Here is a 27,702-nt window from a genome sequence, read left to right on the forward strand (position 1 = left end):
AATTTAGAGCTCATAATGAGGTCGAGAAAAATAGTAAAGTGCTTTTCTCACTCAGTGTGCTTTTACATCTTAAGCCACACCCACACATTCATAGTGCACATACTTATCTATATATTATAAACATGCACCTGCACTGGAAGCAATTGAACCATCAACCTTCTGATTAGCAGACAGTTGCTCCAGCTCCTGAGCCCCCGCTGCCCCTGTCTGACGTTACCTTTAGACAGGTCATTTGGTACAGACATTCTCCATGAAAGGCTGAGTTTGTAAGGGGCAAAGAATACGCAGGGGCAGTGAAAACGTGTATTGTGGTCAGACCAATCGGATTTCAACGTTTCATTTGGAAGAGATGGACGCCATGTCATCTGGACCGAAGAAGAAAAGGAGCGTCCACACTTATCTGGAACAAGTCCAAAAGTGTGGCTCTGTGACGGTATGGGCTTGTACCAGTGCTCATTTCCACACTGCCACTGTGATGGCAGCATTAATACAGGGAAGTTCACTTCGATTTTAGAGCAACGTTTGTTGCTTTCAAAACCACGTGTTTTTCAAAAAATTCAATGCGTTTTTCAACCAAAAAAATAAGTTTTCCCACTTTCCGAAGGCATGGCTGAGGAAGAAGAGAGCACAGGTGGAGGACGGGCCCGCCAGGAGGCCGGAACTGTCCCCAGTAGAGACTGCGACACTGATGGAGAATTTGAAATGAAAAGTGCACAAACTGTGGCGCCACTTAAGATGCTTTTACAGGATGAATGAGACCGAATAATACCTGGAACTCTTCATCGCTTAGTATCCTCAGTCCAAAAATGCAAAAAATGTAGACGTTTAGACGTAGAATTTTAAAATAGAAAAGCTTTTCTCTACCAATTTTTAAATGTGCTACAGGCCTGAAATGAAAGAAAACGGATGAATATTACCAAATGAAATGAAGCAGGCGTGACAAATCATGAAGATGTCTTAATCATTGTGACTTCAATGAAAATAAAATCAAAGGAAGAGTTAAGAATAACTTTTTTATGCATTTTCCATACTGATGTAATTTGAACTTTTTCAGATTTAACCATGTAACAAATACGAGTTGTAACCGTACCATTTTAAAAGTGCCATCTCTTGATTTAACACCTGTTATTAGTTCTACTGGTATGAAATCAGATGAGTGCGGTAGCGCAAACAAAAGTGCACCCTGTTTGTAGTGCTGCTGTTCTTAAAGCTGTTACTCTGTGTCGGTGTAAGAAGTTTGCTTTGAGCCTTTACTGTTCTGAAGCCTAACTCGTGTCTCTGCCATTCTTCAGATTGTCCAGAGTGTGGAGGACCACCACTTGGAAGTAATGGCCTTATGCAGGGATGGTGGTTTTCACGGCCTGGTGGCCTATGACTCTGACTACGCTCTGAGCAACATCCCGTTCTACTTCAGCTCCCACACCCTCAAACTGAGCCGCAACAGCAAAAGCCTCACCACCAGCCAGTACCTGATGCACGAAGTAGCGCGGCAGCTCGATCTCAACCCAAATCGTTTTGTCATCTTTGCTTCACTTTTAGGTTGGTGTTGTAGTTAGTGGACACAGCGCAAACAGAAGTGATGGCCCAGGTGAGGCTAAGTAACTCATGCAGTGCTGTTTTACAGGGAATCACATACTGCCTGATGAAGACTTGGCTGCCTTTCACTGGAACTTACTTGGTTCAGAGCACCCATTAGCATCTCTAAAGGTATTTCTTTTTTTATCAAGATTTGTTTATTACATTTTGTGAGGTATTTTTTTCACAGGTTTGGGCTCAGCAGATTTAATTTGCCCTCTCTACACAGTGTCTCTCAGCGAGAGCGCCACATATCGTGAACACAAAGCTAGTTAATACTCACTCAGTGAAAACTGCCCCCTGTGGCTCTGGAGGACAACACAATGAGCTAATTAATAGTAGAAGGCAACACTTTTCCAATAAAATTCAAGTATTGTGAGACTTGGTTTACAAAATAAAATGACAGATAAAATAAAAAGCGTCACGTTACCTGCGACACGCCTTGGAGCAGTTTCTGGGGCTCTGAATTGTATTTGTCAATGTCCTGTTTGACAGTTGGCAGGTATTCACCACACTGATGTCCACACACATGAAAGCATCAACAGTTTGTCCTCTCATAACGGGGCGGTGGATTCTTCGAACTCTCGTCTCTGGCGGACTGCTGTAGGTTGTCTGCACGGAGTACAGCTCTATAGCAGGTCATCAAAATCCATGTTTGGGGTCTGGGCACAGCTGGAGCTCGTGATTGATGTTTTCTACTCAGCAATGTGAACACTCTTTACACTCGTTATCATTACATAATCAGTTCAGCTACGATTCACGGTATGGACGTCTCTTGACTTTTTGTGTTAGTAATATGTTATTAAGATGTGTTTTTTTCTGTTGGTAACTGTCCTTTTTAGTTTGTGTGGCTGCCTACGGAAGCTGAGAACGGCCATTTATGCACCGTTATCCTGTGATAATGACTTATTATTTCAAAGTTGTGGAAAAAAACAAAAGAAACAACCAAAAAACCGACTTATTATTTTGTTATCTCTAAATATAACAAAGATCGTTTTCTCGTTTTTTTTTTTTTTTTTTTTGTGGAATAATTTTGAAGTCGGATGATTGCGCGCAGGTTAATGTGATTGTCCTGATTTCAACCTACAAGAGCTGCTACGGACGGCTTCCGTAGCCACTGGCTGTAGCTGTAGCCTACCACCGGTAAGTCCCACTTTCCGTTAGTTTGTCTGTTTCGGGGGTTCCGGTTAGCAGATGTACAGAAGCCGTTCATGGCAGCTCTTGTAGGTTGAAATTAATTGTCACGAGAAAACTATCTTTGTTATATCAAGATGATGAAATAGTAAGTTTTTTTTTTAAATTTTTCTCAACTTTGAAATGATGTTGTTATCACGAGATAACGGTGCATTAAAAAAAAAATAAAAATCCATGGCCGTTTATTTTTCTCACGCCTGTTTTATGAAACATCCGTGGTTTCATGCTGATGGCTTTAAAACTGCTTTGAGAACATCAGCTTCATAACTGGTAAAAGCTGCTCGTTTGACAGAGTTTCAGCGGCTGTGATTCATGTTGTAAACGAGGAGAATGCTGCAAGCTTAACCACCGGCTGCTTAATGGCAGACGCAACACCGAGCACAGAGATGGCTCGTGATGGTCCGGTGAATGGGGGAGCATGTCAGCGGTGGCTGACCATTTTAGAGCACAGTGTGTTAATAGTTGGACTGTTTGTTTTTAAATGACTAGCTGCGATTTAACCAGAAAGCCATCTGGCCTCCATGTGCAGCTGAGGCTCGACTACAGACACAACGCCATGCAGCATTCCACCGCAGAGTGACACTGCAGGACACACACATCCTTGCTACTGATTTCTTTTTACCTGTTTTTTTTACTCTCTCTCTCTGAACACTCAGATTTCTAATAGTTTCATTAAGCCACGATGTAATGTATGTCACCATCATAATGTTACTTAGTATCCAGTTTGTCACAGCACTATTACAAGCCGATTTACTGGAGCATCGTTTGGCTAAAGATTACACTCTTTGAAAAGCTGATATCAACATAATGACAGTTATGGATTAATTCAGTAACCATGACAACTGAAACAGCTCAGCATTTTGAATCCAGTAGCAGTCTGGTTGACCTCTCCTTCTGGGGATTGGGTGGCTTCTTTAACTGTGCTAAGGAGTGTGTGGTGCAGATGGTTTTACAGATTTCAGGTTAAAATAAGATGTGCAACTTTCTCAGCAATAACTACTTTATTATCTGGATGTTGTGTTTATTGAATTGCTATCTCCAGGAGGCATTCCCTGAAGCTCAGTGTTACAGAGCCACATTTGCTATGTTTGGGAAATAGTTGTAATTTACTCTGTGAAATACAGTACTTTCACCTTTTTTATGACAGAGCACGCCGCTGGCCTGATAGATTCTACTAAAATGAACTTTCCAAACTAAACTTTAAAGGTGCTGAACTATTGCAGGTATTTTATGACCTGAGCCACATATTTTCTCCTCTCTGTCCAATAGTCTGGTATCATGAAACGCTGGTCTCTGGACTGAAAAACAGAGCGTTAATAATTATTCAGATGCTGTTGTTGATAAGAACTAGGCAGTATACTGAAAATATGTGTTTCTTCTTTAATCTTTTTTTTTTTTTTTTTTACTTCAAACAAGATATAAAATGAGACTGTGCATGTTATGTGGATATAATCTTGTGCTGTCTGTTTCCCCTGTGAAGCTGTGTGTGTGTATTCCTTCTGACTCATGCTACCCCCCCCCCCCCCACACACACACACACACACACACACACACACCCTTCCCGCTGTATTTGACAGCATCAAGCTGAGCTCCAGATTTCTTTCAACTTGGCTTTATTGTTGCCAACTAAGCAACTTTGGTTTTTTTTTCTCCCCCAAAAAGCAGCTCCTATTAACTGTGGCAACACGTTAAACACAGAAATGAAGCATATCGCCAGAACAGCCTATTGATTTTCCTCCTGTGTCTTTATCAGCAGATGTGAACTCAGTTAAAATAATTTTATATGTAAATACAACAAAAATCAAAACGCACTTTGTTAAAAGGTGAATTTTACCCGATGTTTCATCTGTAAAATCAGTGACTGCTGTGAAAGGTATGCACTATATTGCCGAAAGTTTTCACTCACCAAATAATTAAAGTCAGGTGTTCCAATCACTTCCATGGCCACAGGTGTATAAACTCCAACACCTAGGCATGCAGACTGCTTCTACAAACATCTGTGAAAGAACGGCTCGCGCTCAGGAGCTCAGTGAAGTCCAGCGCGAGGTGAGGCGAGGCCAGGCCAGGACAGGCCTGGCCTGTACAGGGCCTCTGTCTCCTGGTGACATTGTAATATATATCTGCGTGTCATCTGCATAGCTATGGTAGTTTATTCTGTTGTTTTTTATAATCTGTGCCAGTAGGAGCATTTAGATGTTAAACAGAAGAGGTCCCTGGATGGAACCTTGGGGAACTCCACATGTGATTGTTGTCTGCTCTGATGTAAAGTTACCTATTGACACAAAGTACTTCCTGTTCTCCAAGTATGTTTTGAACCAGTTTAGTACAGTTCCGGAAAGACCCGCCCAGTTTTCCAGTCGTTTCAGTAATATATTGTGGTCAACTGTATCAAATGCAGCACTGAGATCTAGTAAAACTAAGACTGACATTTTTCCACCGTCTGTATTCAGACATATGTCATTAAACACTTTGGTCAGAGCAGTCTCAGTGCTGTGGTTCTGTCTAAAACCCGACTGGAAGGTGTCATAGCAGTTAGTTTGTTTTAAAAAGTAATTAAGCTGTTGAAAAACTGCTTTTTCAATGATCTTACTTAAAAATGGGAGATTTGAGATAGGCCCGTAGTTGTTCATTTGTGTCTTGTCAAGATTGTCCTTTTTCAAGTCCAGTCGTGAAATTTCCTCGCTGCTAAATATTCCACAGTCAGCTAGCTGTCAGTGGTGTTATAACAAAGTGGAAGCGATTGGGAACAACAGCAGCTCAGCCAGGAAGTGGTGGGCCACGTAAAATGACAGAGCGGGGTCAGAGGATGCTGAGGTGCATAGTGCGCAGAGGTCACCAACTTTCTGCAGAGTCAATCGCTACAGACCTCCAACCTTCATGTGGCCTTCAGATTAGCTCAGTAACAGTGCGTAGAGAGCTTCATGGAATGGGTTTCTATGGCAACTGCATCCAAGCCATACATCACCAAGTGCAATGCAAAGCATCGGATGCAGTGGAGTAAAGCACGCCGCCACTGGACTCTAGAGCAGTGGAGATGCCTTCTCTGGAGTGACCAATCAGGCTTCTCCATCTGGCAACCTGATGGAGGAGTCTGGGTGTGGTGGTTGCCAGGGGAATGGTACTTGTCTGACTGCATTGTGCCAAGTGTAAAGTTTGGTGGAGGGGGGATTATGGTGTGGGGTTGTTGTTCAGGAGCTGGGCTTGGCCCCTTAGTTCCAGTGAAAGGAACTCTGAATGCTTCAACATACCAAGAGATTTTGGACCATTTCATGCTCCCAACTTTGTGGAAACAGTTTGGAAATGACCACTTCCTGTTCCAACATGACTGCGCACCAGTGCACAAAGCAAGATCCATAAAGACCTGGATGAGCGAGTTTGGTGTGGAAGAACTTGACTGGCCTGCACAGAGTCCTGATCTCAACCTGATAGAACACCTTTGGGATGAATTAGAGCAGCCACTGCCTCCTTGTTTGACAGCAGATGGAATGCCAATACTTTGAGTTTTATAGCATTGTCAGTAATATTCTAATAATACATATTTATAGAAAATACTGACATATACTGTATACAACCATTCTGTCTGAAAATACGAGCTTATCATTTTTTTGCTATATAAGTCAGCCCCAGTGTGAACATCTTTCTTTGGTCTGCTTTCTTTTGCTCAAAGATGACAACAAAATGAGCAAATATGCTGCACTTTTTTTAGTTTGTTGTGCTGCCTCACTCCTAAAATTCTGGCAAAATGTGTACCTATTTAATGCTTCAGTATCGAGTTGAAATGGTATCAAATATGGGTGGATATCCTGATTCCTCTTCTATGTTCTGTGTATGCTCATCCGGTGTTGGTGCCTAATGGAGGTCAAAGAGTCGTCAACACACACCGACAAAGAAATTGATGAGAGATTTAGTTAAGAACCTCATCGACCTCGTTATTCAACAGGCTTCTCTGGAAAGACTGTTATGGCAATTACGTTAGTTATAAGCGCATTTGAAAACAAGTGTTTACCAAAGTGTCATGCGATTAAAATAATATAGTAAATAAGTAAATAAAACTGTAAAAATAGAACTTCATGAGCAAACGCATACACACAAAATAAAAATGTCAGAACAGCCAGGAGCATCTGGTCAGCCTACCTGGGTGATCTCTAGGAAGAGATCAAAGTTAAAAGACTGGAGAGATATTTATTGACCTAAAAATTTAATTTGATTCATTTTGTATTTATATTGATTTTAATTTCAGAGGCATAGTAATGAAATGACATATCTGTTAATGATTGATCCTTATGGGAGCATAGAAAGGGAAAAGATTACTGGACTGAAATGAGACCCTTGGGTGGGCCCCTCATGTGAGGGCAGCTGAAGCCTGATGGAAAACCTTCTAACAGTTAGAGATGGTATTGCACAGTGAGTGTAACTCACCTTTACAGAAATACACTAAATGTTTAAAATGTGTAGCAAATCGTTTAAAATATGTACTGAGGACAATCGGTGCAGCAGGCTACCAAGTTTGTGCTATAATGGACATGATTTACACCAGGAGGCGGGGACATGGCCCTGGGGTCCGGACCTCTCACCCACTTAGTTCGCCACTTCTCCCTCCGACTTGCTCCACCCTGTATTTGTGGAAAATGCAGTGAAAGGCTTAATACTCAAATTTGAGAAATTGAACCCTAAACCATGAGTAAAGGATTTAAAGGTGACCTAAGGTTGGGCCACTCTTCTGCTTTTCCATTTTGAGTTTACGTTCTGGGAACACTTAGGAGCTGAGAAAATGAGACGTCTCACATGGACAAACAAAGGGCTTTCATTCTCTGACGCTTTGGCATCCAGAGCAGAGACACGGAACATGCTAGATCTCGGGGTGGCTGTAGTTCAGGAGGAAGAGCAGTCATTTGCCAATCAGAAGGTCGGTGGTTTGATTCTCGGTTTCCATGGACCACATGTTGAAGTTTGAACCCCAGTTAACCCCAAACTGCCTGTATGAAGGTGTATGATGGAGAAAAAAGCACTATGTTGAACTGTATGAGTGTGTGTGGACGTGGCTTGTAGTGTCAGAGCACTTTGAGTGCTAGACTAGAAAAGTCCTATATATACTCTGCTCCCCAATTTGTCAATATAGATGTATATATTACCACTGCACTTTAATCCGTATATTTATTTGTATTTCATTGCACTATATTTCATTCATCTGTAAAAATGCACTATTTATTTATGGCTGCTATTTGCACTTTGGTGAGATGCCAAAACCTACTTTTCGTTTTGCTACATGTGTAATGACAATAAAGTTGCATCTCATCTCATCTCATTTCATATAAGTACAATTCATTTACCATGTTTGGGGAGAAACTGGAAGCAAAAAAAAAAAAAAAAGCAAGTCCAAACTTTCCAGCACTCTCTGTCATAAACCAGTGAACTGGAGCCACTCTGTTGGAGAACATTTCTAAATTACCCCAACCATCTCTTTCTCCACAAAGTTTCTGGCATAGAACCCTTATGCCAATGCTGAAAAACGCTCCCAGCCAAAAGTTTGACATTTGTTCTGTAACTGGCTGGCTGATAGCTGTAATCAGAGCTCCACACCTGACAGGAAATGTTTTTTACGATGGTAGGACACATGCTTTGTAAATGATCCTGTAGAATTATGCAAGGTTTCTCTGAATGGGTCCTTGGCTTTTCCGTGCACAGAATGCGTGCTCAGCCATCCGTTTACAGTCCAGACCAATTATCTCAGTTTGGATTCACTCAGCACATCCAATCTTTTTCAGGTGCGTGCCCACCAGCTTGTGCTCCCACCCTGCGATGTCGTGATCAAGGCCGTGGCTGACTATGTACGCAACATCACAGACATCACCGACCTGGAGGCCATCGCTAAGGACATCTTCAAGCATTCGCAGGTATGAGCCGCACAGCTATATGTGTCAAGGTAGAGTAAGTGCTCTTTTTCACTTCTGTGATGCAGATAGTTTCTTAAATGATGTTTTTGTTGCCTCATTGTGAAAATAATGAGTGCAACGATCAGTTCTGATCTCCTACTTATTTGAATGTGGATCTCTGTTGACTCCCGTCACCAGATACAATATAGAGATGGTGCCAAAGTTGTGCTGTGCAAGTGAAATGATGCCTGGCCAGAGGCATCAGCAGAGGATAATGAAAAGTTTCTCTGCTCCTCTGAAAAGCAGAAAAATGTGAACATGGTTCAGTCACACTTTCGAGTGTTTAGTAAAAGATTACTTATTATTCGTATTCGATCCATCTATATTATCAAAAATCCAGAGTTTTCCCTGGATGGAAAACACAGAACAGATGAGACAGTAATACATTGTGTCAGTGACAGAACATTTTTTCCAGGATTAGCACCAAGGCCATCCTGATGAATGTCAGTAGTTTCGGTATCAGTGTTTCAAGGCAGACACTGCGCAAGGCTGGTCTCCATGGACACCGATGAAGGAGGACTCACTTCTGTAGGACAAGTGCATTTGTGTAGCATTTGCAAAAGCTCAGCTGGACTAAAAGGAAAGCTTGGTCTTGTTCTTTGGTCTGATGATAAATGGAGTTGTTGGCACACGGGGACGAGGTTTTCCTTTAAGGAAAGAAGCGAGAATCTTTCATCCTCAAAAAAACCTTCTCTTTGGTCAATTAGAGTGATGGGGAGGTAACACTTTTATTGTTTTTTTTTCTCTTTCTTTTTGTCTGCCATTAGACCAGGGAATCGCATAACACCATCCTGGAAAAAGACAATAACATTAAGCTGCTGTGGTAAATCATGAAGACCTCTGCAGAAGAACTTGGCCTTTGCCTGAACCGGACCATCCAACAAGACAATGATAAGAAATGTAGAGCCTGAATGGCCAAGAGATAGTTGACAGTAAACAATATTATCAATGTGTAGTGGCATTGTCAGATTCTAGACCTATTAAGACACTAAATGGGGAACTAAAGACCAGAATGATGCAAGGAAGATGTCTAAACTCAGACCTGGAGGTTGTTACAGAAGAGGAATGCTCTAAAGTCCCAGTTGAGACATGCAAAATGCTTGTAAGCGATTATAAGACCCTTTTGATGGCCTTAATGGCGATTATTGCCTTTGCAACTTTATTATTTTACATGGTATTTTTTTCACAAAATTTTCAATTTAAGAAGACAAACATGTGGAAATTGTTGGAAGTTTTAAAAGAAATCTCTCTTAAACGTCTTATTTTGCTTGTTACCGTCACATTGAAAGCACAAGAAGCCGAATATATATCCACGACACACCTAAACTTTGCTTAAGTTTGGGTTGAACAGTATTTTTTTCTCACTGTGTTCATGATTGGAATGCACTAGAACAGAGAAAATAATGACTTTATTTGGGATGTGGAAGACTTAAAGAAAAAAAATCACACTGTTGAAGGCAGAGAAAATGTCAACTTTTTATATGAACTAAGTAAAGGTTGTGAGCACAGTTCTGTTTACCAGATAAAGCTTGTTTTATCGTAAGTGCTGTCTTTCCTTTTGTAGACCAGTCACTGGCCTGTTCTCTGCTTCTGGACCGGGAGCTCATTTTCTGTTTTTCTTTCAGTCTTGTCCCGATGACAAAGTCATCCGCTTCAAGAAGGCAGTGGAGTACTATTCAGAAGCCAGCAAACCACCTCACTTCCCTCCACAGTTAGGTGGGTTTCTGTCTGATTGCCACTTGCATTTTATCTGCTGTGATGTGTTCTGTGGTGACTTAAGCTGGAGTTACAGTTGACGCGTCTGTCACGGCGCTGGCGGACCGTGACATCAAAATAAAGTTTCAGGCCTCACGCTTCCCTTGAAAAGACGGCGCAGCGCGTTGTCGTGCACCAGTCGATTTTTGTAACTTGGCGGCGCCAACAACGACAGACCGGATGGACCATTTTGAGACCAGGCTCAGTCAGGAGGTGCGTTTGTACAGGCAGCTGTACGAAACTGCAGTGAAACAGCACAGGGAGCACGTAAACTCCCAAAACTGGTGGACAGAGATTGGCAGAACTTTGGGGAAAGAGGGAGAGTTCTGTAAGAATGTGTGGAACAAGCTACGGGACAGATAGGTGAAGGCAAAGAAGAGGGCAGAGACTCAAAAAGTGGTGATGCCGGGGGGCTTCAGACCATCACCTCTTTTAACTGAATTAAAAAATTAAAATGATCCGAATACTGCAGCTGTATCATTAATGACAGTATTCCTGCTCTTGACAGTTGCATTGTTTTCTTCTCGACTTTCGTGGTTGTACAGTAGCGGTAACCTTAACGTAGCAGCGACACCTCTGTGACGGAGAAAATTGCAACTACTGCCGCTTCGACTTGCGCCACTATATATTGTGGGCATGAAATCGTGACGTCATCAACACCGCTCGCGCTAGCAGACGCGGCAACCATGCTAGAGCCTTTAAAGGAAAGTCCCACCATACGTCTGCGCAACACAGTCTAAACCTTTTTGGTGAAAACATTCCATTCTCTGAATTTTCCTTTTGTCTGTATCACAGTCAGACCAAAACACATGGGAGTGCCTGTGGCAGTGCTATCTCCTAAAGTGGTCAACATTCCACAGGCATCGCTGCCTGCACAACCTGGGGTAAGAAAGGAATACAGCGACCACAGTGTCAAACTGCCAGTGCTTCAGTGCAACATGCTTGTGTTTCTCGTCTCTTGTCTTCAGGTCCAGCACTCATACCCAGAGCCTCTCGTGGAGCACAGTCTGTCTCTCGACTCAGCAGAGAAAGACCTCCCAGAACAAAACAGCAACATTCCTCATGAGGGGAAGCACACACCGCTGTATGAGAGGTCCTCTCCCATCAACCCGGGCCAGGCCGGCAGCCCCAACCACACAGAAGCTGCCTTTTTCAACGCCTCCTCCACGTCCTCGTCCTCAGAGAATGACGAGAGCTTAGGCACAACTGCCAAGTGAGTTGAGCACAACGCTTCCTTTCTGTTACTGGGCCCTTCCATCGAGAGGCTCCTCGCTGTTCTCTCTCTGTTAGAGATAATCAGTCTGTCCAGTGTCCCACAGCCTTTCTGTCATGCTCAGGTAATAAGGGCTCATCTTCACTGCAAATAACTGAATTACTCGGTGACAAATTGGCAAACGTGCATGGAGAAGAAAAGGTGCAAATTAACTGCGTAAGACTCAAGAGAAATTAAACCTGAAGCTCCCAGAAACCAGTTCTTCTCCAGCACCACTGTGTTCCTGAACTGCAAGCTACATGGAGCTAGCCTAGAAATCTAGACGCCCCTAGAAACCGCAAATTGAATTTGCTCCCGGGCGCAGTCTTGTCAGTTGTGGTCGTTTTGCGAGGCTGAAAATGAAAACTTAATCAGGCCAATCAAATCGTGAGGAGCGGGGTCGGAGGCCGGGCTACTTAGTGACGACAGAGGTCCGACGTTTCAGTGTGTAGTTCCAGAGAGAGGTAAACAATGGCTGCGCCTAGCGAACAGTCTTTCGATTTGGCTCTTTCTCGTAAAAAACCTTAGACAAACTTTACAAATTCTGTTTGACTTTGCCTATGTTTTCAATACCGGCACTCCAACCTGCGTTAATCTCTCGGCAATTGTTTGTTTTTCTTTCTGTCTTTCGAAGATATGAGCTGAATTTACAAGGACGCCAGAAAATCCTCATATTCTTTTTGTAAAAACGGCAACTGTCGTTTAGTTCAATTCTTCCACATTATTCGCGTACAGTTTCTACATTAACAGATTCGAGTGCCGGTATTAAAAACACAGGCAAAGTCGAAAAGAAAAATAATATTCTTTCCTCTCTGACATTAGACTACATTCCACCATGTACTTTCCGTCGCGCTGACTACGTAATCCTTCTTCATCGCTCTGATTGGTTGTTGCGCCATCCTATTGCATGGCGTTGAGTGCAGAGGCAACTTAACAGACAACCGTTTATCCCGCCCACACTGCCATCCAGCTTCACTAGACCCCTGTACAGCTTTTTGCTGTACGGGTCTGGCTTGCTAGGCTAACATGGAGCATCCAGAGATGCCACTTTTTAGATACAGTTATGAATTGGATTGAACTGAACCTCTTTACTTTCTCTGTCTTGTAACCTGAGATGACTAGTTTTGTATCGACACAATATAAATGAACTAAATTAAGCAGAAGCTGTGAGGTGCTCAGAGACATGATCAAGTATGGATCTCTTAACTGTATCATGAGCCTGGCCTCTCTCCAGAAATTTAAATAGACTTGACAGGTAATCCGACCACAACAGCGATTGGTCCACTCGGAACGGTGTATTTTCATTGTGAACTAAAAAAATTTTTTCCGAATCATTGCAAAAAATGTTCAACATTTGTTTGGCGTCAATCCAACAAAGACTGTGCTTTAGTTGGCGTGTCTGTAAACAGCAGAGGAAAACTCATTCTTTCTTTGGTTTTCTCCAAGTCAGTGACAGGAGCATGCTTCTTCTACCATCTGCTCATTGAACAAATTTCTGTTTGTGAAAATTTAACACGTAACATCGTTTCCAGAGAGAGGAACTTGTTTGTCCCATAAAAATAATTTCTTGGAAACTATGTGAACCCTAATTTAATCATTTGTTGTGGTGATTGCGAAGTTACCAGCAGATTGAATTCATGTTTGATTGGCTAATGCAGCACTGAACAAGTCCAGTGCCTCAAAATGAATGAGCCAAAAATGAATGCGTTTGTAAAAGAATAAGAAAATAAATAATGAAATGTATTGTAGTGAAATATATGAATAAATAAATGTGGAAATATAAAGACAAATTAGTAAAAGAATAATCAAATCTGTTTATATAAAGTTAAAAGAGAACAATAAAAAGGATTTTCATTTTGTTAATATATTTAGTTAAATGATAAATATGTTAATTTATTTATATATAAATGTGTGTGTACACAGTGAACCTCAGTTTTCGTGATTAAGTCTGACGAAAAACAAAAGTACGAAAACTGAAGCAATATTTCCTAATTAATCGGTTCCAGTTCCAACTTTCTTTGTCTCCGTGGTGGCTTATTTAGCAATCGCACTCAATAAACAAGCACAAAAAAAAGTATTATTACGAAATGTTTCGGATGAACACACGGGGTGATACTCACTCACCGAGAAACAAATGCAGACAAAGTCCCGGACGCATGGGATGCTTTGTGTGGGCGCTCCATCCCAGGAAATGAGTGGCCCTACGAGGGCAGGCGGATGAGTTTGGTACGGACCATTTTCAACTTTACGAAAACCGAGCGTATGTACGAAAACGAAAGTTACGTATGTAACTACGGTTCTATGAATCCCGAATGACCGCCAGAGGCGGTGCTGAAAGCACTGAATGTCCCTTCGCGCATGCGCCGTTCGAGTAGTAATACCAACAGAGTCACACCTGTGACATGTCGGGTGATCAATCAGAGGCTATATAGCCCGGTGTCATCCGACACTCTGCTCCTACAGAATCTTCTCGCGGAATGCAAGGATTCTGAGTGACAGAGAAGCTCTGGCGGTCATTCGGGATTCATAGAACCGTAGTTACATACGTAACTTTCGTTCTATTTCATCCCTACTGACCGCCAGAGGCGGTGCTGAAAGCACTGAATGACCAATACCAGCGGCGTCACGAGGAATCCAGAGCAAAATACCTCATTGGGAAGGCTCAGAGGACCCTCGCCGCAGAACCTGATCCAGAGGATGAGGGGAGGCCACATTCACCCTGTAGAATCGGGTGAACGTGCTCGGGGAAGCCCATGATGCAGCAGCACATAGCACTTCCATTGGAACCCCCCTCAAGGCAGCCCAGGAAGCAGAGGCGCTCCTGGTAGAGTGCGCCTTCACACCAACGGGTGGGGAGCAGCGCCTCGTAGCGTAGGCGTGGCAGATGACATCCACGATCCAGTGGGAGAGGCGCTGTTTGGAAAGGGGACAACCCAACCTAGGGCCCCCATAACACAGGAATAGCTGGTCCGAGCGTCGAATAGCAGCAGTGGCTGCAATGTACGCCTCCAGTGCCCTCACTGGGCACAACGACCGGGACCCACCAGCAGTACCTTCCGACACGGGTTGAAATCGTGCCAACCTCAATGGCCGGTTGCAATGCGAACGAGGCAACACCTTAGGCAGAAATGCAGGGTTTGGCCACAAGGTAACCCCAGATTCATCAGCATCCCACCTGAGACAGGAAGGGCTGACCGACAGAGCATGTAGCTCGCTGACCCTCTTAGCCGAGACAATAGCCATCAGAAAGGCAGTTTTCCACGACAGCCACCTGAGGTCCGCCAGCTCCAAAGGTTCGAATGGGGGGTGGCACAGAGCTTCAAGCACCAAGGGCAGATCCCAAACAGGGGCCCGTGGGGCCATCGGTGGGTGCAACCGACGAGCGCCACGCATAAACAGGGAGATGAGTTCATGGCTCCCCACAGTACAGCCCGCAAAGCCAGCATGACCAGATGAAATGGCCGCGACATACACCTTAAGCGTTGAGGAAGTGCGGCCCCTGTCAAGAAGAGACTGGAGAAACTCCAGTACAGTGGACACTGCACAGGTGACTGGATCATCCTTGCGGGCAAAACACCACTGGGAAAACAGCCGCCACCTGTTCTCATATTGCTGGCGAGTAGAGGGTGCCCTGGCACTCAAAAGGGTGCGTCTGACGGGATCAGAATGACCGGTCAACAGCTGTTCAAGCCGTCCAGCGGCCATACCCACAGTCGGAGGCGGTGGGGATTGGGGTGCCACAATCGTCCCCCCAGCTGGGACAGCAAATCCCTCCTGGTCGGGAGACACCATGGGGCGCCGCGACACAGGCTCCGTAGAAGCGGGAACCATGGCCGTGCCGGCCAACACGGAGCCACCAGCAACAGTCTGTGTCCCTCCTCGGCAACTCTCCGAAGGGTAGGCCAAATCAGGGACAGGGGTGGGAATGCATACAGGAGGACCCTCGGCCAAGGATGAGCCAGTGCGTCCTGGCCCAGTGCGCCTGACGCCCCCGTAAGGGAATACCATCGAGGGCACCGAGTTGACTCCTCTGTGGCGAAGAGATCCACCTCCGCCTGACCAAAGAGGTCCCAGATCCTGAGCACCACGTCGCCGTGAAGGGACCACTCTCCCGGCGCAGTTGCCTGGCGGGAAAGAGTGTCCGCGACGTGGTTGTGCCGCCCAGGCAAGTACACTGCCCGCAGGGTGGACAGGCGAGGAGAGGCCCATTCTAGGAGGGCTGTGGCCACTTCCAGCAGCTGCGCTGATCTGGTGCCACCCTGATGGTTGACGTGGTAGACCGCGGAGGTGTTGTCCGACCGTATAAGGACATGTTTCCCTTCCAGATGGGGAATAAAGTGACTGAGTGCCAAATGCACCGCACGCAGCTCCAGTACATTTATGTGCCTGGAGCGATCCCGTCGGCCCCAGCGGCCCTGAGCCGCTCTGTGTTGCCATACCGCACCCCATCCAGTAGGGCTGGCATCCGTCGTGACCACCTCTCTCCGACACACAACTATCCCCATGGGGACACCCCTGGACAAATAGCTTCTGTCCCTCCATGGCCTCAGGACACGAAGACATGACCCTGTCACCAGGAGTTGGCGATGCCTGTGCCGCCTGGCGTCCAGGCGGAAGCTGTTGAGCCACCTCTGAAAGGGGCGCAGTGACAGCAGACCCAAGGGCACGACCCGGGTGACTGATGTCAGTTTGCCCAGCAGCCGCAGGAAGGTGACGTAGGACAACTGCCGGCCCAGCCTGAATCGACTGACCAACTGGAGTATGTCGGTCACCCGTTGAGCAGATGGGTAAGCCCGCATGGAGGGCGAATCCAGAAAAATACCCAGAAAAACGGTTGTCTGAGACGGGGTCAGGCAGCTCTTTTCCGAGTTGACCTGGAGGCCCAACCGGGACACGTGATCCAGCAGACGATTCGTATCGCGAAAGGCATGTGCTCGGGATGGAGCGCAAAGAAGCCAATCGTCGAGGTATGCAAGTACCTTCACTCCGCAGGCCTGCAGAGGAGAGAGGGCCGCTTTCACACACCGAGTGAACACCCTCGGGGAAAGAGAGAGGCCAAATGGGAGCACCCGGAACTGCCAATGGCGACCCTGATAGGCAAACCGGAGAAAACGGCGATGTTCTGCCGCAATAGGTACATGGAAGTACGCGTCCGTCAAGTCTATTGAGGTAAACCACTCGTTCCTCGCAACAGTCTGAAGGACCTCTGCTGTCGTGAGCATGTGAAAGGGCAGTACCTTGAGATATTGATTCAGTCCCCTGAGATCCAGAATGGGACGAAATCCGCCTGTCTTTTTGGGCACGAGGAAGTATGTGGAGTAGTAGCCCCTGGGTTGTTGCAGAGGATCCACTGCCTCGATCGCGCCTTTGGCCAGGAGGGCGGAAAGCTCCTGATCCAATGCATGGGCTTTTACCGGGTCGGTGATCACGGTCACCCTGACCCGGCGTGAAATGTGAGGCCGCCGTCGGAATTGTAACCGGTAACCATGGGTCAGAGTTGCAACCACCCATGGATCCCGAGTATGAGCAGCCCAATAACGGAGCTGCTGATGGGAATAAAATCCGACGGTCGGCCTGGTGGCATCACCGTCTGCCCCCACGGCCCCTAGGGGCCCTGGTGGGGCGGCGGCCAGAGTGTGGGTCACGGGCCTGCCTGGCTGGTTGGCGGGCTGGCACACGAAAGGCCCTGCTGGGCCCCTGTCGTTCGGCCGGGGGAACCCGAGCACGACCCCGAGGTGGCGGCCAATCACTGCGGCCAGCCTGCGGGTGCCGTGTACGCCGAGGTGGGGGCATACCCCTGCTCAGGCCTGAAAGCTGCCGCCTGGTGTTCCGCGCCTGAACAGTCCGTTCCAGCGCTTCCAAGGCAGCCGAGCCAAACAATTCCCCTGGCACCACAGGCACCCCACGGAGGGTCCGACGACCTGCTTCAGTCAACGGAGACTGTGCCAGCCAGACCTGTCGACGAGCCTGAATCAAGAAAGACATCACGCGCCCAAGCTCCCTAGTCATCAGTGCAAAAGCCTGAAGCGCAGCATCACTAAAGCCAATCGCAGTAGTGGCCCCACCAGAGTCCTGTAGGGATGAAGAAAGGGCGAACATGAGGTGCGCCAAGGAATTGCCAAGGCGGCCAGCACGCGTCCCGGCGTTATAGGCTCTACAGAGGAAGTCGTCTGTAACACGGCATTGAGCCCGTGGGCACCGAACATCACGGCGAAGAGCCTCATCCGGCGCCACAATGAGTGAGGCCACAGCGGGCTCAACCGCAGGCATGCAATCCAAGCCTGCTTTAGCCGACTCATGCATAGCCTCTAACACGCGACCATCTGGGGAGAGGCGCGAAAAGGCTTTGGGGTCCCGCCAACAGGCGTGTAGCTCCTTTAGGTACTCCTCGGATGGAGGGACAAAGAATGGAGCAGGGGCCTGTCCGCGCCTGAAAAAGGCGCTTCCGGGAGCCGACTCTTGTGCCTGTGGGACGGTCAGCTGCAGCTGCCCCAAAGCCATCTGCATGACGTCCCGCATAGAGCCGTCGCTCGCCCCACTAGCTGCCCCCTGTGAAGAGGGCGAGCCAGACCCTGTACGAGACGACTGCGCCCCCACCTCACTCCTAAAGTGAGAGGCGGAGGCAGCCAAAGACAACGTGTCCTCCTCGGGTGCCAACTCAGGCATGGGGGGAGACGCAGGATCCAACTGGTGTGCCTGGAAAAGGGATTTCATTTCCGCTAGTTCTGCAGACAAACGCTCCACCACTGTGGAAAGGCCCTGATCAGCCTTGGCTCGACTCCTCTTAGGAGGAGCCACAGAGGCCGCAGCCTCACTCCGGCGCTTCGAGCGCCTAGGGAGGGTCACCTGCCCAGAAAGAGGAATGTCATTGCCAACCTCGGGGCGCAATTGGGCCAGCCGAGTCACCCTCACGGCATGGGGCATGTAACTGCAGTCCATGCAGGGGTTTTCCGAGAGGGCCTCCACCAGGTGATCATGCCCAAGGCAGGCAGGGCACAGATCGTGGCCATCATCTGCCTGAAGCACGGTCCCGCAATCCGTACAACCGTGGGAGCCATCCATGTTTGAAGCTGACCTGAGCTCAACCGCAGGCCGAAAGAACGGGGGAGCTGACACCGGCAGCCACGTCCAGAACACCGGACGACAATCCAAACTCCAAGACTGGGAGAGGGGGCGAAAACGCAGCCGTCACCAATCAGGGCAGTCAACACCGAATAGGCGGCTAGCTAAAACTGGGAGAGGGGGCGCAAACGCTGCCTTCACCAGTTAAAGCGACCAACACTGAGTCAGCGGCTGGCTAGAACGGGGAGAGGGGAGGCGGAAACGCTGCCTCCACCAGTTAAGCTCAGCGCAAAACAGAGTGAGCCGTCCGCGAAAGTTGGGAGAGGGGGCGACCACGCAGCCTTCACCAACTAACGCTCCGTGCAAATCAAGCAGCCAGAACTGAAGAAGCGGCTAGCCAAGACTGGGAGAGGGGGCGAAAACGCGGCCGTCACCAACCAGGGCAGTCAAGCCGAATAGGCGGCTAGCTAAAGACTGGGAGAGGGGGCGAAAACGCTGCCTTCACCAGCTAAAGCAACCAAAACTGAGTAAGCAGCTGGCTAGAACGGGGAGAGGGGGCGGAAACGCTGCCTTCACCAGTTAAAGCTCAGCGCAAAACAGAGTGAGCCGTCCGCGAAAGTTGGGAGAGGGGGCGACCACGCAGCCTTCACCAAATAACGCTCAATGCCAATCAAGGCAGCCAGAACTGAATAAGCGGCCAGCCAAAACTGGGAGAGGGGGCGAAAACGCTGCCTTCACCAGTTAAAGCAACGGAAACTGAGTAAGTGGCTGGCTACCACCGGGAGAGGGGGCGAAAACGCTGCCTTCACCGATTAAATCTTAGCGCAAAACAGGGTGAGCCGTCCGCGAAAGTTGGGAGAGGGGGCGACCACGCAGCCTTCACCAAATAACGCTCAATGCCAATCAAGGCAGCCAGAACTGAATAAGCAGCTAGCCAAAGCTGGGAGAGGGGGCGAAAACGCTGCCTTCACCAGTTAAAGCAACGAAAACTGAGTAAGTGGCTGGCTACCACCGGGAGAGGGGGCGAAAACGCTGCCTTCACCGATTAAATCTCAGCGCAAAACAAAGTGAGACGTCCGCCAAAGTTGGGAGAGGGGGCGAAAACGCAGCCTTCACCAAATAAGTTTCAACGAAAAAACAGGCAGACGGACTCAGAAGCCACCACTGGTAGCCCAGTTCAAAACCGGAAATCAGCTGGTTATGGGAGAGGGGGGCGGAACGCCACCGTCACCAACCAAGCAACAAAAACACAGATGCCACCGCAGGCAGCTCAGCAAACAGACTCAGAAGCTACCGCAGGCAGCTCAGGTCCAAACTTAAATAGCCGTTTACTATCGGGAGAGGGGGCGAAAACGCTGCCGTCACCAATTACAGCAAACAAAAACACAGCTGCAACAGAACTCAGAGGCTACCGCCGGTAGCTTAGTTCAGGAAGTCAAACAATCAGCTGTGTAACCTCGGGGGAGAGGGGGCGACGCCACCGCAACCGAGTAAGCAACAAAACTCAGAAGCTACCGCCGGTAGCTTAGTTTAGGAAGCCAAACAATCAGCTGTGCCACAAACAATCAGCTGTGTAACCTCGGGAGAAAGGGCTGAGACGCCACCTCAACCGAGTAAAGCAACAAAACACAGAGGCTACCGCCGGCAGCTTAGTTTAGGAAGCCAAACAATCAGCTGTGCAACCTCGGGGGAGAGGGGGCGAGACGCCACCGCCACCGAGTAAAGTAACAAACTCAGAGGCTACCGTAGGTAGCTTAGTTTAGGAAGCCAACAATCAGCTGTGTAACCTCGAGAGAGAGGGGGCGAGACGCCACCTCAACCGAGTAAAGCAACAAAACTCAGAGGCTACCGCCGGTAGCTTAGTTTAGGAAGCCAAACAATCGGCTGTGTGAGCTAACAATCAGCCGTTTATCAGGGGGCGAGACGCCACCCCAGATGCTACCGTCGGTAGCTCAGTTCAGAACGAAGCACTCAGCTGTTAACTGAACAAGCGGTAGCCAAGGCGCTACCGTCCCAATTTTAAAGCGCAGTAACAACGCACCACGACACCAACCTGTGAGTCGGTCCAAAAGTAACTCGTCGCAGCCCCTAGGAGGGCGAAATATCGCTGCTCCAGCCACAGGCAAATGGGGCGTCAAACGACGGTGAAATGACCAAGAAGGCAGGTTGATGCTGTGCAAGCGAACCGCACGCGAGAAGAAAAAGGAGCAGAGTGTCGGATGACACCGGGCTATATAGCCTCTGATTGATCACCCGACATGTCACAGGTGTGACTCTGTTGGTATTACTACTCGAACGGCGCATGCGCGAAGGGACATTCAGTGCTTTCAGCACCGCCTCTGGCGGTCAGTAGGGATGAAATAGAACTAGGACCTACGAAAACCGAGGTTCGACCGGGTATATATAAATGAATTAAGTATTTTCTATTCTATTCTATATATATTTCTGTAGAACATGAATTATTGAATTTATATTCAATTTCTCACTGCATCATTTGTTGACAGTCATTGTTATTTCTTCTTGATTTTCCTCTGAGCCAATCAGAGTTGAGCTTGAGTTTGTTTGCTTCCTCCTAATGAACTTTATTGTTTAATAAGATAACAATTTCAGCCAAATGTACATCCGAATTCTCTCTGTTTCTGTTATAGTCACATTAACGAACAGAAGGACGGATGGCAGAAAAATGAACACAACACCACACCAGAGGGAAACTTGGGGGACCAATTAAAAGTGAGTTGAGCGTGAGGAGCAGCACGCATTGGTTAAACAGGAGTCTCACTGCTACCTGGTAGTTACAGTGAAGCTACCCACCATTCTGTCCACAGGTGGACCTCTGTGGGACCTCTGCTACGAGCTCGGGGCCACAGGCTGGAGGGTTCCTCAGCCTGAATGCACAGATCCCCTCCCTGCTCTCCATGCCTACCAGGAACCACATGGACATAACCATCCCACCTCTCCCGATTGTGGCCCCTGAGGTCCTGCGGGTTGCTGAGCACAGACACAAGACGGGCCTCATGTACCCATACATCTACCATGTTCTCACCAAGGTCATCTATACTGACGCCTCTTATGTTTGGATTCAGGCTGTTTTTACTTTGCTTTTGGACAACACAAGCATTGAGTGGTGCAGGAGACGCCGTACTTTGTTTGTGCTAAGCTGTCCGTGTTGTTGTGCAATACTGAGGTGACAGTGTGTGTTTACAGGGAGAGATTAAGCTGTCTGTCACCATTGAAGATGAAGCCAACAAAGACCTGCCTTCAGCAGTGCAGCTGTTTCGACCGATCCGTCAGTATGTTTACGGAGTGCTCTTCAGCCTGGCAGAGGCCAGGAAGAAGGCTGAGAGACTCGCTGTGAGGAAGAACTGCCTCCCTGAGTGTGAGTCCAACGATGACAAAGCTTCGTTATGTCACTGTGTTACACCTGTAAGAAGCTGTTTGCTCAGTGTTTAAAAGGTAAGGCATACCTGTGCACTCTCCAATTCTACAAGGTAGCCAGGTGTGCAACCCCCTTGCAATTCAACTACGTTTTGTGGTAAAACAAGCTTTGCTCACAAGGTGCTCCATATATCCTTTTAACAGAATGAGCAGAATGTGCTTCTTTGAGGCCCCAAAAGGGTCTTGTGACTCTTAAGGCTCTAGCATGGTTGCCGCGTCTGCTAGCACGAGCGGTGTTTATGACGTCATGATTTCGTGCCGGCTATATATAGTGGCGCAAATCGATGCGCCACTAGTTGCAATCTTCTCCGTCACAGAGGTGGCGCTGCTACGTGAAGGTTAGCGCTAACTACTCTACAACCACGAAAGTCGAGAAGAAAACAATGCCGCTGTCAAGAGCAGGAATAATGTAATTAATGATACTGCTGCAGTATTCGGATCATTTTAATTTTTTAACCTATCTATCCCGTAGCTTCTTCCACACATTTCCCCAAAGTTCTGCCCATCTCTGTCCACCAGTTTTGGGAGTTTACGTGCTCCCTGTGCTGTTTCACTGCAGCTTCGTACAGCTGCCTGTACAAACGCACCTCCTCACTGAGCCTGGTCTCAAAATGGTCCATCCGGTCTGTCGTTGTTGGCGCCGCCAAGTTACAAAAATCGACTGGTGCACGACAACGCGCTGCGCCGTCTTTTCAAGGCAAGCGCCAGGCCTGAAACGTCATTTTGACGTCACGGTCCGCCAGCGCCGTGAGTGACGCGTCAACTGTAACTCCAGCTTTAGTGTAACTGCTGAAGTTGGAGAAAATAAAATGACAGAAATTATAATTAAGTACATACAACAATAATTAAGAGAACATTATAATTGAATTTCTGGATTTATTTTTGTATATCCAAAGATTGGCTTTCATTGAGGTAATTTCAGCGATGTTTATTCGTCAATTTCCGTATTATTTCTGTATCTATACTATCCTTCACGACCAAGGTGTTTCCAGTGCTGGTTCAGAGCTGGTGCCAAACTTAGAAAGCCATTCATCTTGTTTCAGTTGCTAAAACACTCACTCTGGGACAGGAAAACTGCTGCTGCTACAGTAGCACCAAGTCTTGCTGGTTTATGGAGACCAACCAGAACAACAAGAGTCAAGAGGGGGGGAACAGCTGGCGTTCCCAAAAAGCATTCACAGACACAACTGTTGTTTGGTTCTGCATTTTTAAGTTGAACAGCTTGCAGGAAACACAAGTCTTACACTGTGATCTGTACAGATAAACTCTCTCCCTGCACTGTCAACCTCCACATGAATTCAGAATAAACAAGAGGCAGCTTCAGACAACAATAAAATACATATATTAGTTTAAGGGGAAATACTGATAATAGATAATGGAAGAATAAATGCAGAGGATAAAATACAAGTAGAAAGCAGATCAATAAATCAATACATTTAATTGAAAATAAAATGGCAAAGTAAATGAATACAGTAGGAAGTTGAAGCAGAAATATAAATTGGATATTTCTTTATTTCAAACTTTCAGATTATGGCAGTTTCAGTCCTCCACAGGGTGGACGACCCATCCCATTATTTAACACACAGGCATCCAAAAGTGAGGAAACACAGAAATGACTAGAAGTGGAGAAATAAATGTAGTTGTACGAAAATGTAGAAATGGCTTCGCATTCATTTGATTGTTTTTACAAAACTGCATGATGACAAAATATTCTGGAAGAGCAGCTGTGCGTGAGACCAAAGAGAAGCCAGACGGGGACGCGGTCAAGTTGACGTGTTCTTTTTAAAATGGTACGCTTGATGAATTTCAAATGGGGGTTCAGATTGAAGGTTTTCATCCAACCTGCTGCAGTCACTGCTAACCAGATGGAATCGACTGGTGGTTTTTCTGGGGAAGGCCACTTTGGAGTTAGGATAGGATTCTTACTGAGTGAAATATACTGTTCTGTATGAGCAGTCTGATGCCTTGTGTACACCAAGAGCGACCTACGCTACCTGAGCACCGGAAATCATTATTTCTCTATGGAGGGTGAGTGAACTGAGCGACCAGAGCGGATTCCAGCGATTAAACTCAAGCTAATATTATGGTAATGAGCTATGACGCGGTTTGGCGAAAACCAATGACAATCCACAGATTGTAGGGGTCCGACTATCCCCGGGGTTCGCGGAAACAGACGTGTAAACTTTGGTTCCTAGTTCCTACGTCCTTTAAACATGGCTACTGAAAAATGAATCGCCGCGGTGTCCTACATAGTTTACCTACATAGCTACATAGTTTCAGCGGGATTGCAACAACTCTTTTTAACTGGTTAATTTTTAACTGGTTCTTTGGCCCTATCCAAACAATAGTCGTTTAATCCTGAGACTGTTGCAATTGCTGTGTTGAGTGCTTCAATACAATAGTGTAGTAACCCCACGCATACCTTTCTCACTGCAATTAAGTTTTATTTCGGATTTATTTCGGATTTTATTTTGAATTTATTTTGAATTTATTTTATTTTTCACAGCTGCCTCTGCTATTCCTGCTCTACATCATTTGTAACGTTATGTATATCTTGTATAACAAATTGTAAATAACAACACGTTTATTCGTGTCCTTGCCCTCTCTTTCCTCCTTTGTTCTTTTTCGCGGGGGTGCTGCACAGCTGCGGGGCCTTTAAAAATTGAACATTCTAAATGTGACGTCACGAGCGACCAAAGCTATCAAAGCTAATTCTCAAGCGAAGCTTCTCCAGCTACCTCCGCTACCAGGCAGCATAGGTCGCTCTTGGTGTACACGCAGTCTGAGCGTTTCCACACAGAAAGGCAAAATCCTGAAGTCAGTGTCTCTTTGTCGTCAGCTGAAACCACTTGAGTTAATGTTAGTTAGCAACACTTGGTTTAAACTGCAGCTGTCACTCATTATAGCCGGACAGTTAAAAGTGGGGAGCTGTTCTCACGATGATTTTATACTCATTTTAAACAGTCCAGCTTTAAATATGTGGATATTAAGTCCTCACCTGATATAACAGCGCTTGTGTCCAAGACATCTGATAAATGCACTCTCTCGGGTATTTTTTCTCCTGCAGATAATCACATCATGGTTAAAGAGTGGGCCGCCTACAAGGGCAAGTCTCCCCACACTCCAGAACTGGTGGAAGCTCTGCCCTTTAGGGAGTGGACCTGTCCCAACCTGAAGAAGCTGTGGCTCGGCAAGGCCGTGGAGGACAAGAACCGCAGGATGAGAGCGTTCCTGGCCTGTATGCGCTCCGACACTCCAGCCATGCTGAACCCTGCCAACATTCCCACGCCCCTCCTGGTGCTGTGTTGTGTACTCCGGTGAGTTTAACCGGGGGCAGATTACGGCTTATTTACACAGACTAGGAATGCAGATTTCACTTTGATGGTGTAGGAGTGGGATCAGTTGTTGTTTACGGTGAAGAAGGAGTGAGGACAGTGTGAATCAGTTCCTGCTTTTTGTAACACTGTTAACCTTCTGTGTTTTGCTTCAGGTTTATGTTACATTGGCCAGGAGTAAGAATTTTGCGTCGTAACGAACTTGACGCTTTCCTAGCTCAAGCACTTTCTCCTAAACTTTATGAGCCTGACCAGCTGCAGGAACTGAAGGTGATTTTGTAGTGATGATTGTATGAGGAGTGTCTGAGAAACACACAAGTTCAAGATCATCCTGGCTATAACATTTTGCTCCGTGCAACACCTCCAAGCTCTCCTGTTAGCTTTCATCCAGTTTCTCTGGACACTCCTCGTACTGGGCAGAATGAACAGCCTGCTTGACAAAACAGCGTTTTGTACCAGCATGTTGTTACCAAAGCTATAGCTTTGCACTCAGACATAGAGCTTTGAGGGATTCTCATGTCACGTGTGGATGATTTATGAACTCCATGCCTCACGTTGAGTCATAGAGAAGCTGGAGCTCTGTTTGTTTTTGGCTCTGTTCTGTAGTCTTGTTCACGTAAACCATCCACATGAGCTATTGGCTTTGCTCCTTGTGGCCTGTGTGTGTTGCTCTGTTGCCCTGTGTCAGAACATACAGATTGTGTCTGCTGGCTTCGTGTCTTGGCTGGATTAGATTGTCCGCCGCTGTGTTGTAGCAGCTGGGAGTGAATGGGCTTCTTCCGCTTGCTGTGTGCTTGCTTTGCAATCCATTCATTTAATTAGAATAAGGAATGGGGTTGTTGGGGGGTTCTTTTTCTTTCCATTTGAACATTTTTCTAAGTCTGGATGTTTCTCCTGTACAGATCGACAGCCTGGACCCTCGAGGAGTCCAGTTAGCCGCTCTGTTCATGAGTGGAGTGGACATGGCTCTTTTTGCCAACGACGCGTGCGGACAGCCCATTCCCTGGGAGCACTGCTGTCCGTGGATGTACTTTGATGGCAAACTGCTTCAGAGTAAACTTATCAAGGCCAACAGGGAGAAGGCCCAGCTGATCGACCTCTGTGATGGTCAGGTAGCTTCATCCTGCAAGTCAGCAGAGCACGCTCCAGCAAAAAGCCAAGTTGTGCTCACTCAGACCAAATTCTTTTTTATTTCTTTCTCTAAGTTGGGTTGTGTGAAGTACTTTGGTGTTATCAGTTGACAGTGGTCAGCTCACTGCTGCTCAGAGCAGGTTCATCTGAAGAGCAGCTTTTTTTCATAGGCTAGACTCCCGAGAGTCTGGGTTGATCAGTGACTGGATCTGCTGATCTCCAAGATGACCCATAGCAGATGTTCTATGGCTGAGAAAATGTTGTGGCAAAAAAATCTGCCTGATGCAAAGGGATGCAGGGTAATAAATCCACTGTGCAACATTCACTCTAACCACTAATTTTAAGAGGTTCGAGTTGTTTTAGATTTAAAAAATGTGGTGACCCTGTTCTGAGCAGCTTTTAGTTTGGCTCTCCTCCTAATTCGACCTGGATTATTCAAACTGAGAGTGTCCTGCCTGCTGTCTGCTCCAAGGTCATACAACCTCACTAAAAAAAATGATTAAAACTATTCATTGTGGGTCTCCATCTTGGACTGGTTGCCAACTTTGTTCTTTTTAGAAGGTTGTTCTGGAGGCTGTTTTATTTACACACATTTAAATACAACAGCTCAGTTAACCACATAAAAGATCAAAATATATTTCAATAGAAGTCTGTGACAAATCTGTAAAGGTTGAACTAGTTTAATCAGTTTCCACTTGAGACTCAATAAAAAGACGGATGCCTAGAAAAGCGCACACACTCGTTCACTTCGCTGTGGACCTAAAAGGAACTATTTAATCCGACTTTGAACGGGTAGTCAAACCAACAAGCTGTTTTGTTATGTGTGGCTATCGGTGTGGTTCGCTCCACAGTTAATCACTTTATACGATAAGCATGTTTTCAATTTTGCTTGTGATTCCAAATATCTGCACCAGCTTCCGCGAGCCAGTACGCATGCGCCCAAGTTTGCATTTACAGCCTCTGTTTCATGAAAAATATTTCCATGAAATGAATAGAGTTTGCTGACCATAAAGTTGAGGGGCACCTAGTT

The 27,702-nt window shown here is 46.6% G+C and overlaps 1 protein-coding gene across 2 annotated transcripts in view; it reads left to right on the plus strand.

Annotated features, from left to right (window-relative positions):
• The window catches only part of LOC142377598 (constitutive coactivator of PPAR-gamma-like protein 1), a 35,848-nt gene that overhangs the window by 2,131 nt on the left and 6,015 nt on the right, over positions 1-27,702 (plus strand). For both annotated transcript variants that reach the window (XM_075461857.1, XM_075461859.1), the window contains exons 2-13: positions 1,293-1,539; positions 1,625-1,707; positions 8,535-8,663; positions 10,328-10,418; positions 11,253-11,341; positions 11,426-11,670; positions 21,420-21,501; positions 21,597-21,818; positions 21,976-22,147; positions 25,274-25,523; positions 25,697-25,811; positions 26,444-26,653. In XM_075461857.1, coding sequence (XP_075317972.1) covers positions 1,293-1,539; positions 1,625-1,707; positions 8,535-8,663; positions 10,328-10,418; positions 11,253-11,341; positions 11,426-11,670; positions 21,420-21,501; positions 21,597-21,818; positions 21,976-22,147; positions 25,274-25,523; positions 25,697-25,811; positions 26,444-26,653 — 1,935 coding nt within the window. The remainder of the gene's footprint in view (positions 1-1,292; positions 1,540-1,624; positions 1,708-8,534; positions 8,664-10,327; positions 10,419-11,252; positions 11,342-11,425; positions 11,671-21,419; positions 21,502-21,596; positions 21,819-21,975; positions 22,148-25,273; positions 25,524-25,696; positions 25,812-26,443; positions 26,654-27,702) is intronic.

This window comes from Odontesthes bonariensis, chromosome 3 (genome assembly GCF_027942865.1).
Source record: "Odontesthes bonariensis isolate fOdoBon6 chromosome 3, fOdoBon6.hap1, whole genome shotgun sequence".
NCBI classification, from domain to species: domain Eukaryota; kingdom Metazoa; phylum Chordata; class Actinopteri; order Atheriniformes; family Atherinopsidae; genus Odontesthes; species Odontesthes bonariensis.